We start from the raw sequence: 13,693 nt of genomic DNA on the forward strand, positions 1-13,693 counted from the left end.
AAATGTACTCACCCATTCTAGATCACGCAGGTTGGGCATTAGTTTAGTTGTAAGCATAGTGTGATTGACTTTTGAAGAGAATAAAATCTCTCAGGCAAGGTACCATGGTTTAGCTACATCACGAATATTGACCGTTTTCGCATATAGATCTTTTTGGGTGAAAATGCAATGGGCAAAGAAATATCACAAATTAACGTTTGTGGCAAATTAACAATTGATTAACAAATAAAGAAAAAACAAATTGCTTTAAATTTGAAGTGTTCCAACACCCATTTCTTTCCGGTCATTGCTGGAACTTCGTCGTTTGTTAGGCCTTGAGTTTGCAAAGAAGAGTTCAAGCTACTTCATAGAGGTGTTTACACCTTTCTTAAGGTCTGATGGTCATAAATTCCCCTTATGAAGACAGCTACATATGCCTTGTTTTCACATTCAGTATTTTCATCTATTGCTAGAAGAAATCAGAAGCAGGTGTTTTTTTTAACGTAACGTAGTTTCTAAATCTTCAGTAAAAACTCTCTTCGCCACGCTTCACGAGAAACTAATACTATTGAAAGAGACTTTTTTTAGAACACAAGATATCATCAACAGCCGATATAGTTCTACGTCCTGGAAAGGCTTCAACCTATCAAAATTTCATTAACAGCAAAACTGGCCCGTGCTGGATTATTAGACTCCGTGCTTAACCAGATTTATTTTTTTAATCAGTAGTAGTAACCTGTTCTTACCAATAAATAATAAGAAGGAGCTTCTTAAACCAGATAGAAAAGCTTTCGGGCCGGCTATGCAGTATTTTTTTTTCTTACACTCCGCGGGCTTCGAAGCTAAGTGCCGCATCCAGCCCACGGGCCGTACGTTGGGCAGCCCTGATAATTGAAATGGATGAGTGTTCATCAATTGTTCCATTTCAGTTCAGTTCAGTTCAGAAATTCCTCAGGGCTGTTAATTTTTGGCCTTTCTCGTACAACAAAGTTGTACCGAACCTATAATTTCACTCCAAAATTGAACTTTTCATAGAAGTCTCGGAGACCCATGATCTTATATACTAATCGACTCAACTCGTCGAACTGAACAAATGTCTGTCTGTCCGTGTGTATGTGTTCACACGAAAACCGAAAAATATTAGCCACTTTTTTATAGTAATTCTCAACCAATGTGCCCATATAAGCCATATAAGGTTGGTGTCTTGGCTAAATGCGAGAAAGGCAGTATCACCACTCGGTGATTTAAGTTGAATTTTTTAAATGCCCTTTGTAATGACTGAAATATAAACTCCCCCTTAATAAAAAAAATAAAAAATAAAAAATTGCCAATAAAGAAATCAGGGTATGAGCAATAAATAAATATAACATTTCCACAAATAAAGCAAAATTTACATAAATAATCAAGAATTTTCTACAAAACAAAAAAAAAACTAGGTAGTACTTTTAATAGAAAAAATTGCAATTATAAAAGAAGAATTTTAGAAATAAAGAAATCAAAATGTTCCACGGGAAAAATACAATTTCCATAAATAAATCAATATCAGCATTAAACAATTACAAAATTTTCCACAAAATAATTTTTTTTTTTCACAAATACTTAAAAACTTTTCACGAAGCATTAATTAAAAGTAATAAAATGATAAATATGAAAATTTCCATAAAGAAAAATAAAAAGCAATAAAACTGAGCATTTTTCCATAGATGACCCCTTCTTCTAATTCATGGAAAATTTCAATAATTTTATTGCTTTTTAGCATTTTTATTGAAATTTTTTTTTTCTATTGCTCTGTATTGATTATTTTGTGGAAAATTTTCAATTTTTATGGAAAAAATTATTTATTTTGTGTAAAATTTTGTAATTGTTTATTGCTAATATTGATTTATTTATGGAAATTTTTAAATTTTTCGGTGAAACTTTTTGATTTCTTTATGGGAAATTTTTCTTTCATAATTGAAATTTTTGATTTTAAAATGCTAAGGCCAATACAAATATTTCAAATCGATTTTGTCTCCCCCCCCTCGGATTTTTTCCCAAAAAATAATATTTGAGGGGGGGGGCAACAAAATAAAATACGGATAATTTTGAGGATTTTCAAAACATTCTTCAACAAATCCGAGGAGATTTATTTATTTATTTTTTCACTTTAATATTTATTTTTTCCTCGTCATAAGACGAGTTAATACAGCCCCATTGAATTCCACCACTTAATTGTATCTTGACAGATACGTATTTCGACCTCAAAAGTAAGGCCGTCTTCAGTGTCTCGTACTTGACTCGAATTTTCTTATCATTTATTTTTTATTATCCCCCCTCCCTTGACCTTTTGGAGACCAGTAGGACAAAAAGTAAATTAAATATTTGTAACGGCCTAATTTATTTTTGTTTTGTGAAAAAATTCTTGATTGTTTAGGGAAATTTTGCTTTATCAGTGGAAATTTCATATTTATTTATTGCTCATACACTAATTTCTTTATCGGCAATATTCTATTTTTTCATGGAAAATCTCTAATTCATAATGGAAATTTTATTTTGCTGCCCTTTGTAATCCAGCGAACCAAATTGAGTACGCCCTGAAAAAAATCCATTCCATATAACAGTTTTTTGCGCTATACACTGGATCTTTCCTAAAATAGATGATGTGATCCAAAGAACCATATTGGATAAGGGGTCTTACACTTATTGCGTAAGCAATTTTTTTGGGTTTTTCGACATCCCCCTCCCCCCAGATTTTTTCCATAGAAATGATTTTTTATTTATATGGTGCGTAAGATATTGACAAACCCCCCTCCCCCCATAAGTGCTTACGTAATATGTGTATGGCCCCTAAGCATTAAACATCTATTTGTTTCACTGAAAACATATTTCATTTCTTCTTCTCTTTTTATTGGAATCACTTCCCCCATTAGGACATTGCCGCCTCGCAGCTTAGTATTCATCAAGAACTTCCAAATTTGTTACCTGTGATGTTTCTAAGCCTAGTTATCATTTTTGCATTCGTTTATCATGAAGCTTACACGATGCTAGTTTTATGCCCAGGGAAGTCGACAAAACTTCCAACCCGAAAATTTTCTAGCTTACGCGTGGTGGTCTGAAGCCTAAACTCCAGGGAACTCTTGGAAGACCAAGAACATATGAAGTAATACATCCATTTTAAGTCTTTGTTTTGCTAATATTGTATTACAATATTTAAAAAATTCCAAAGATCAATAAATTAAGTGAAAAACTCGTAATTTAAGCAAAAATTCTTTTTACGTCCTTCCAATAAGTAGCGTAAAAGAGGGTTGGGTGTATGAATAATAATGTTTGAATCTAAAACAAAATGAAAAAATCTCTCACTTATCATCTCTGTATACATTTGAGGGACTTTTTTCGCAAACTGTCATGATAAAGAACTGATGGGGAGGGGGTTGGCTTCGTTTAAAAAAGTCGTTTAAAAAAGCTCCAAACGCGGGGAAGCCACTGGTTCTGATGATGTATCTCACATTATTTTACACAGCTGTGCAAAAAAATACAGTCCCCAACACAAAATTAGCGAGAGCAATGCGTATTATCACCACTCCTCGGTGGGGGCTACATATTCGGTTTTGTTTTTTTCGCACTTGTAATATCGGCTCCATAAACTTTTTTTCATGGTTTGTTATGATTCCAAACAGTTTTTGCCCCTCTTTGTTATCTATTGTTCGTTATCCATTGAGAGTAGTTCCTAAAGAGAGATTCATTCAACTAGTAAAATTCATGTAAACAATAAACTCAAACAAATATTTAAAATCGGATTACAATCCAATTAACACATTACGCGACGGCTCTTGCCTCTGTATAACGAACACAATCCAGCAATAAAGTAGTTTTACAAGTAAAGTGGTTTTGCTTTCTCGATCAGAAAGACAAAACAAGAATTGTTCTCCATTGTAACATTTCAAATATTAGTTGATAAAATTAAATATTGCAAAATAAAAGTTAACGTCACTTTGCCATTAGTACCTTTGCAAAATATGCCATTCGAACTTGTAATTGAATTAAGACAATGCGGATGTGATCACTTAATCTTAACGAATTTTACAATACCAAGGATTATTTCAAATACATTATTATTGACAATCGGTGTATAAAACGGCAAAGCGTTAGCCAATTACGAGAAGGACAGCATCACCACCACTACTTGGACGAGCCAAAATTTCAATTAATTTTAACATCACATGCCCCTATTCTGTTACACCTTTCGGCTCGGGTTTTTTCCTCAATGGTTCGGTCTGTTTATCTCTCCTTTCTCTCCGAAGCAAATGATTATGGGCGTACAACTTTTCAACAACTTTTCGTTTAGTTTTTCCTCGCCATGAGCGGGTTTTCTTAGACAACAGCCAGCTGTGGCTGGCACACAGAATTATGTGATTACTATTTATACGAGAAGACATTTTAGATTGGCTCAGCATCAGCTTTCGTACGGTTTCGGTCCCTCCGGGCAATTCCGCTGCGAACGTGAAATTGTGAAATGGTTGCCGAAGTTGATGGCTTAGGAAAACTGCTGTAGCAAATCAGGCGAACAAAATCACAGTCTGTCTGATGCAATGCAAATTAAAACAATTTCCATTCCCTGCGGCTCTTTTCAGATGTGAACGAATGTCTGCTGCGGAACGGTCACGGCCCCTGCCAGGATACGTGTATCAACACTTGGAGTGGCTACCGATGCAGCTGTGCGGGTTTGTCGGGGACTCGCCTCTCGGAGGATGGGCACAGCTGCGAGGACATCGACGAGTGCACGGTCAACAATGGGGGATGCTCGCACACCTGCCTCAACACGCTGGGGAGGGCGTTCTGCGTTTGCCCCGAGGGCTACATGCTGGATGACGACTGGAAGACCTGCATCGACATTGACGAGTGCTTGAATCAGAAATCGATTAGGCAGGAGTTTCGGTGCCGTGGCAGTTGCGTGAATACCATTGGATCCTATCGGTGTCTGGAGGAGGGTAACCTGCGGGAAGGGAACGGTTTTGCTCGGGATGTCAATGGTCAACTCGCTAAACAGCTGGAGGACGAGCAGGACGACGAAAGCGACGACGACACTCTCTGCCCAGTGGGGTACTACTTCAACACGACAATGGGCGATTGTCAAGGTAAGCTGTTTGGGGAGGATGGATCAGATTTGCATTTAGATTGTTGAGAAGAGGAGGTGAACAACGCTGGAACAGTGATTTTCCTGTCTGTGTGTAATATTCATGGCTCTTGAGACGAGTGAGTTTTGATTTCAAATGGACCACAGATACTGGAGTATTTGCATAGTGGTAGAATTGATGTAATTAGCTAGCAAAACTATTTGCATAAAGTTATTTAGAGCTTACAACGACAATTTGCATTTCTTCGAAGGATCATAACACAATTCAATTGCCTTAATTTAAATTTATTTGTATGCTCTGTGACGTTAGGAATTATTATTTGTCAACTCAAGCATTTTTCATAACGACCAAAACCAAAACCAAAACCGCACTTTCGTCGAAAATGCACTGTAGTAAACCGAGAAATCTGTAGTAACTTATGAGCAATTATTTTATTTTTTACGGGGAATTTGAAGGAATTGAATTCAGCTATGATGTAGTGCACGCTTGTTACGTTAAAAGACTATTTGAAAATGATTTAGTTTTAAAACCATTTTAGAAAAAGGTATGCCATCTATCTCCAAAGGATTTCTCGAATCTTAATAATTGTTACATAAGTCATTATAAAAAACTATGCTTGAACTCATATAACAATTTCAACGATCGAAGCTATAAAAAGGCGATCGCTGGTAGACCCATAATGTTTGTAGGCATTTTTCAGGAACTGAGGCAGATGCGTGTTCAAAATCACGCTTGATTTGAATCTCGTTTATGAATTTTTTATGCTCGAAATTTGCTGATAAATATTGGCCACACTTCTGGCTAACCACAAAACTGTGGAAGATGTTGAGACACCACTTTCCGAAATACGGCCAATTTGTAGGCTTCGGCTTGTCAGCCCTGCGGGTTCGTTCCTTTCAGACCTGCCACCCGGCTGCTCGAGCGCTCTCTTTGACCATTTAGACATAAATGTCATTAGGCCGAACAGGTCGGAGTTTTTGGCTATATGATCCGTTAAAAAAACATTTTCGGCTGCATGACTCGTTCGGCTAAACCGGAATTTGCAACCAAATGACTAACACTAAACAATTTTTTCTAACAAACGGCATATTCGATATAATGCCTGTTACGGCAAACGACTTTTCTGCCATTTGCTCTTTCGACCAAATAACATTTTCGACCATACCGCCATCGGGGGTGACAATGGGTCATCGCTCTCACCGGCAGCCTGGAGGTCATAGAGCAAAATCGTTCAAAAAGGTCTCTTATATTTTAGTCTTCTTGCCCTCAGATACATTCAATCCATTCTACAAGCATTCTAAGTAGTTGAAACAGTGACCCATTCTCACCCCCATTTGACCCATTGTCACCCCCGACGACGGTACTAGTTTCGATAACCGTACGACCGAACGTTCAGCTCACCCAAACTGCTTCCCGAACGTCTCTGGTGGATGACTGCTCGGTCGCTCTCTTTGGGAAGCCGTCCAACCGCTTCTGCACTTCCTTCGTTCCTGAGGCTCACATTCTTGCCTCAACCGTTACTCCTTCCACGCTTCTGCCTGGCTGCCTAGCTTCTTCCGCACCTCCAATGCTTTGCAAAGGCCTTCTCCTTGGCGAATTGTTCCTTATACAACTGCTTCTCATTCGGATCTACTTCGGAATCAGTTCGCTGATCTTCAATAGCTGAGCACTAGCGAAAACACATATGTGACAGAGCCAATCCACATGGCCTCCGACATTGAGCATAACAAACATTGCTCATTTTTTGAAGGAGCCATTCCGAAGCTATTCGGATTAAATTTTTTATTTGATTCGGCCGGTCGGATCTCGATGAATGATATGAAATAAAACGAATTTCTGTAGAACTTTTCGATTGATATCCCCAAAACATCCCGTTTAAACTCCGGAGAAGTTTTCGTAAAAATACCAATGATTTTCATGGAATTTCAATACAATTTGCCGTAAAAAAGCACTGCGTAAAAACTAAGAAGAACTTACAATTGAAATTACGATATTTCCGTTGATATCCCTAATAAATTTCCGTGAAAATTTGCAAGAATTTTTTGGGGAAAATCTGAAGAATTTAGGTGCACATAGGGTGTCCCAAAACAAAACACTATGTTCGAAAAATCATTGTGCTCAAGCCTTATATGAAAGATAATCGCATCTGGAGCATTTCTGTAGAACAACCAAAAGTTCAGAACAACTAATAGTTTAGAAGTGTCAACTGAGCGATTTTTGAAAAAAAAGCTTTTTTTTTGCACTGTTTGTCATATTTTGGCTATGTTCACCATATTTAAATTACTTTTTCAATCGTGTGTGTGGACCAGAATAAGTTTCCTAGATGGTAAAATAATTGGTTTTAAGCAATTATACGACCTCTAAAACCAATTAAATACATTATTCAATTTCAACATATTTGTAGTTTTCTGTTAAAATTTCAGCTCAATCAGTCATCGGGGAACAAAGTTACAGCATGCCAAAATTGGCTATTTTGTATAAAAATCGACCTTTGCTGTTATTATTCCGAACACCACTGTAGGTACCCGTGGCCGAGGTTGCCCTGGGTTTGTTTGTGTTTGTTTGCACTTCTGCATTCTCCGGTGTGCCACGGATATTTCTCTCAATCATTGATGAAATTTCAATTTTCGAAGATTTCGAAAAACTCTTAAGAATTTCTTTTGGAAATTCTAAAGAACTTCCTGGGATTTTCGCGGAAATTCTGAAGGATTTTCTGTTGAAATACGTATCTGTCAAGGTAAATCAAATGGTGGAATTAAATGAAACTGTACGAACTCGTCTTATGGCAAGTAAAGACATTCCACTTAAAGCTCAAAATAATTTTCTTATCAGAGTGAAAATGTCATTTTACCGAAACGGACATACGACTGCAAATTTCGATCGGGCGAAGACGTCATTTGAACAAATAGGACATTTTGCCATAAAAAACTATTTAGCCGAAATAGTTGTTTGGCAGAATAAACCATTTAGCCAAAAAAAATTTCATTAGGCCGCACAGGTCAACATTTTCTGCTACATGACTCGTTCGGCCAATCCGAAATGTGCGGCCAAATGACCAACCTTAAATACTTTTTCGACCAAACGGCTTTTTTGGTAAAATTACAAGTTTGGCTGTTTGTCTCTACCGCAAAGCCGAAGTTTGTTGTGCCGAATATATCATGTGACCGGACAAACTATTAGACCGAAACTCAGCCGAACCGGTCGGAAATGCCGTTTAACCAAAAGGGCCGAAAATATCAAAATATGGTCGAAAATGTCTTTTAAACGAAATGGTTCTTTGATAGAAAAAGTTGTTTAGCCGATAATGTCATTTGGCCGAAATGATCGTTTTTCTGCCAAACAACCATTAATTTTCGCTCAGATGACCGATTCGACCATTTCTGTTAGGATAAACGGATTTTTTGGACAAATTCTCAATCGATTCGTATGTGCTTTTCAGCCAAATCATATATTCAGTTAATACTTTTTCGACCTATAACTGTTTGGGCCAAACGTTCGATTCGGCCAAATGACTTTTCGCCATTTTTAACAGTTTCCTGAGGAATTTTCGAAAAATTTCTAATGAAATTCCTTAGATTAGAAAAACATATTTTGAACAATTTTCTGCAGAAATTTCGAGGAAAGTACTGTGAAAATTCCGTTGGATTTTTATGTGGAAATTTCGATGAACTTCCTGTGGAACTTGGCATAAGACGAGTTTGCATTTAATTCCACTGCTTGATTTAATTTTACCAGATACGTATTTCAACCTCAACAGTAGGGCGATCTTTAGTGTCTTGTGCTTGACAATTTCCAGAGGAAACTAAAAAGTACTTCCCATGAAAATCCGAAAAAAAAATCCGGAGAACTTAGAAGAATTCCTTTAAAAAGCATGACTAATTTCACTTTTTTCCCTAATTCTTTAAGTTTAATTTGAATTTTATGATGCCTTTGACGTGTATATTCGTCTCGTTCATTTAAATGTCTCGTTCTTCTTACTCCCTGTCACAGCTGATGGTCTCATGAACCAAGCGCTGATTGGAACGCAGCTGCGCTTAGGAAGTTTGGCCAGATAAAGTGCAGAAATGGTTAACAAAAGAGTGGTCAGGTACAGCCATATCTTTACGGGAGGATTTGTGACATACTTCATCTTAAGGTCTGAGCGAAGATCTCTCGTGGTAGAGCGCTGTTTTCGAACGAAAATGTCTGTAACTCGGAATTGGGGAGGAATTTCGCTTATCCCCACTGACAATCTCTTTAGATAATATCAAAGAATGTTCCTAGAAAAATTTCGTGAACCTACTATTTTCCTAATTTGTATTATGCGGAACTGAATACTGAACTATTGTACATACAACTGAAATGTTTGCTTCTCAGTACTCCTCTCCAATGATTTGTGGCATAAAAGAACCGCATTTTCCAAAACCCAACTGACAAAAGTTTTGAATTTTTCAACGATCATATTGATATAAAAAGTATATGCAACCGCATGACATTTTGATGGAAAGTATTTTTACTTCAACCAAGTGTTCCAAATTCCATACAAAAATTATCATTTAGGAAGAGCAGCAAATAGCATATTTTCTCGTGGCACACGGTAAGAAAGGAGAGCGATCAAATTTGTATCTGGCGTGACACTACGAAATAACACATTCACAATGAGAATTCACCAAATATGTATATAAAATAATATATAAGAATGGGACGAGACAAATAATACAAATAAAAACCCAGATTAATCCACCTAGCGGTGATGGTGCCTTTCTCGTTCGTTCAAAAGGTTTGAAATAATCTAAAATAACACCAATATGTGGATTGGTCTTATTTTTCATATTTGAATCATTTGTTTGAGAAACTGCATAAGTCCATTTTACACTTTTTCGAGAAAACAACAAAAAACTGTTTTTGAACAAATTTGCACCGAATCTTTCGATTTCTTCGATACAGATCAATAGTTTTTGGCAAAACTCAACACCCTAGGACACTTTCAGTGCCAAAAATGTAAGCAGTACTCCACAATTGCTCTTCAAAGTACGTGAACATATGTAGTTTCTCAAACAAACGAAAATTTTTTCATACACTCCTGAACAAAAATTTTTTTTTCGTATTTTTTGCCAGAATACGTATTTTTGGACGAGGATTCAGAAGATATAAAAATCTCATTTTGACCAAAAATGTTACATATGCAGTTTCTTAAACAAACGGTTCATTTGTTCATAGGCATAACAAAATTTCGTCGCGTCGAATGCAATTGCAAATCGGTTGAGAAAAAGTGCCTGAAAAATGAGTGATATTTTTTTTAGCGATTTTTCCATAAAAAAAATGGTATAATTTTCGATCCCATAGTCCGATATGGCCAATTTTCAATAGGAAACAACGGGACAGGATTCTACGTCGAATGCAACTTGTTGTGAGCAAATCGGTTAAGAATAAGTGCCCGAAAAATGAGTGACATTTTTTACGCGATTTTTTCGTATGAATTTGTATTTTGGCCATAACTTTCGATCCCATAGTCTGATCTGGCCAATTTTAAATAGGAAACAATGGGACAGGATTTTGCGTCGAATGCAACTTGTTGCGAGCAAATCGGTTGAGGATAAGTGCCCGAAAAATGAGTGACATTTTTTACGCGATTTTTTCGTATGAATTTGTATTTTGGCCATAACTTCTGATCCCATAGTCCGATCTGGCCAATTTCAAATAGGAAACAACGGGACAGGATTCTACGTCGAATGCAACTTGTTGTGAGCAAATCGGTTAAGGATATGTGCCCGAAAAATGAGTGACATTTTTTACGCGATTTTTTCGTATGAATTTGTATTTTGGCCATAACTTCTGATCTGGCCGATCTGGCCAATTTCAAATAGGAAACAATGGGACAGGATTCTGCGTCGAATGCAACTTGTTGCGAGCAAATCAGTTGAGGATAAGTGCCTGAAAATGAGTGACATTTTTGAGTAGTTTGCGCACACGCACACACACATACACACACACACACACACACACACACACACACACACACACACACACACACACACACACACACACACACACACACACACACACACACACACACACACGCACACACACACACACACACACGCACACACAGACATCACCTCGATTCGTCGAACTGAGTCGATTGGTATATAACACTATGGGTCTCCGGGCCTTCTATAAAAAGTTTGTTTTTGGAGCGATCATATAGCCTTTACCGTATACTTAGTATACGAGAAAGGGAAAAAAATGGTATAATTTTCGATCCCATAGTCCGATATGGCCAATTTTCAATAGGAAACAACGGGACAGGATTCTACGTCGAATGCAACTTGTTGTGAGCAAATCGGTTAAGAATAAGTGCCCGAAAAATGAGTGACATTTTTTAAGCGATTTTTTCGTATGAATTTGTATTTTGGCCATAACTTTCGATCCCATAGTCTGATCTGGCCAATTTCAAATAGGAAACAATGGGACAGGATTTTGCGTCGAATGCAACTTGTTGCGAGCAAATCGGTTGAGGATAAGTGCCCGAAAAATGAGTGACATTTTTCACGCGATTTTTTCGTATGAATTTGTATTTTGGCCATAACTTTCGATCCCATAGTCCGATCTGGCCAATTTCAAATAGGAAACAACGGGACAGGGTTCTACGTCGAATGCAACTTGTTGTGAGCAAATCGGTTAAGGATAAGTGCCCGAAAAATGAGTGACATTTTTTACGCGATTTTTTCGTATGAATTTGTATTTTGGCCATAACTTCTGATCCCATAGTACGATCTGGCCAATTTCAAATAGGAAACAACGGGACAGGATTCTACGTCGAATGCAACTTGTTGTGAGCAAATCGGTTGAGAATAAGTACCCGAAAATGAGTGACATTTTTACGCGATTTTTCGTACGAATTTGTATTTTGGCCATAACTTCTGATCCCATAGTTCGATCTGGCCAATTTCAAATAGGAAACAATGGGACAGGATTCTGCATTGAATGCAACTTGTTGCGAGCAAATCGGTTGAGAATAAGTTCCCGAAAAATGAGTGACATTTTTTACGCGATTTTTTCGTATGAATTTGTATTTTGGCCATAACTTCTGATCCCATAGTCCGATCTGGCCAATTTCAAATAGGAAACAATGGGACAGGATTCTACGTCGAATGCAACTTGTTGTGAGCAAATCGGTTGAGGATAAGTGCCCGGAAAATGAGTGACATTTTTTACGCGATTTTTTCGTATGAATTTGTATTTTGGCCATAACTTCTGATCCCATAGTCCGATCTGGCCAATTTCAAATAGGAAACAATGGGACAGGATTCTGCGTCGAATGCAACTTGTTGCGAGCAAATCGGTTGAGGATAAGTGCCCGAAAAATGAGTGACATTTTTGAGTAGTTTTGCACACACACACACTCTCACACACATACACACACACACACACACACACACACACACACACACACACACACACACACACACACACACACAGACATCACCTCGATTCGTCGAACTGAGTCGATTGGTATATAACACTATGGGTCTCCGGGCCTTCTATAAAAAGTTTGTTTTTGGAGCGATCATATAGCCTTTACCGTATACTTAGTATACGAGAAAGGCAAAAAACAAATAAGACGAATAAGACAAACAAGACAAATAAGAAAAATACAATACGACAAATAAGAACAATAAAATATTCCTCCAAGAATTCTTTAGGACATTCTTCCAGGAATTCCTCCAGAAGTAGCTTCAAGTATTCCACCAGGAATTCGAGCGGATATTCATTCAGGAATTCTTCCGAATCTACTTCTTCTTCTTCTTATTGGCATTACATCCCCCACTGGGAAATTGCCGCCTCGCAGTGTTCATTTAGCACTTCCACAGTTATTAACTGCGAGGTTTCAAAGCCAAAGTACCATTTTTGCATTCATATATCATGAGGCTAACACGATAATACTTTTATGCCCAGGAAAGTCTAAGAGTAATTCTCGCTGAAACCGGGCCACTATTTGCACGAGGTTCTTAAAAATGCCTAAATTTATATTTTTTCGAGAGCTTTCGGCGAGTATATTAAGGATTCGAGTTAAATTCTCCAGAAAGATGAACCCCTCGTTAGTTAAACACGAAATCATGTTAATGGACCCATCGATTTTTGTCAATTCTTGACTCACCAAAACTGCCATAACTCAAACATTTCTCAATCCATCTTAAAAATCAGAATATTGTTAGAAAGAAGAAGAGTGTATCCTCAATTTGTAATAATAAAAATAGAAGCAGCCATATTGAATTTGGCCACCATCTTGGATTTCTTTTTGAAAACTATTTTTCCGCCAGGTTCGCAACCACCGATTTTGAATATTAATACATCGATGGAAAGCTTAGCTTATATTGTACATTGTGTCCGAAAATCTCAGGTGTATGTTTTTTCTATCAAAAGTTATGTACGATTTACTATTTATTTATTATTGCAAATTGAGGATACACTCTTCTTCTTTCCAACGATATGCTGATCTCTATGATCGGTTGACAAATGTTGAAATTATGACAGTTTTGATAAGTCAAGAATTGATGAAAATCGAGGTGTCCAACCAAATGATTTCGTGTATAACTAACGATCGGTTCATCTTTCTG

General features: G+C 37.2%; 1 protein-coding gene across 1 annotated transcript in view; it reads left to right on the forward strand.

Moving 5' to 3' along the window:
- Positions 1-13,693, forward strand: part of LOC134217619 (uncharacterized) — a 394,075-nt gene that overhangs the window by 339,248 nt on the left and 41,134 nt on the right. The window contains exon 7 of the mRNA XM_062696420.1: positions 4,590-5,093. Coding sequence (XP_062552404.1) covers positions 4,590-5,093 — 504 coding nt within the window. The remainder of the gene's footprint in view (positions 1-4,589; positions 5,094-13,693) is intronic.

This window comes from Armigeres subalbatus, chromosome 2 (genome assembly GCF_024139115.2).
Source record: "Armigeres subalbatus isolate Guangzhou_Male chromosome 2, GZ_Asu_2, whole genome shotgun sequence".
In the NCBI taxonomy this organism is placed as follows: domain Eukaryota; kingdom Metazoa; phylum Arthropoda; class Insecta; order Diptera; family Culicidae; genus Armigeres; species Armigeres subalbatus.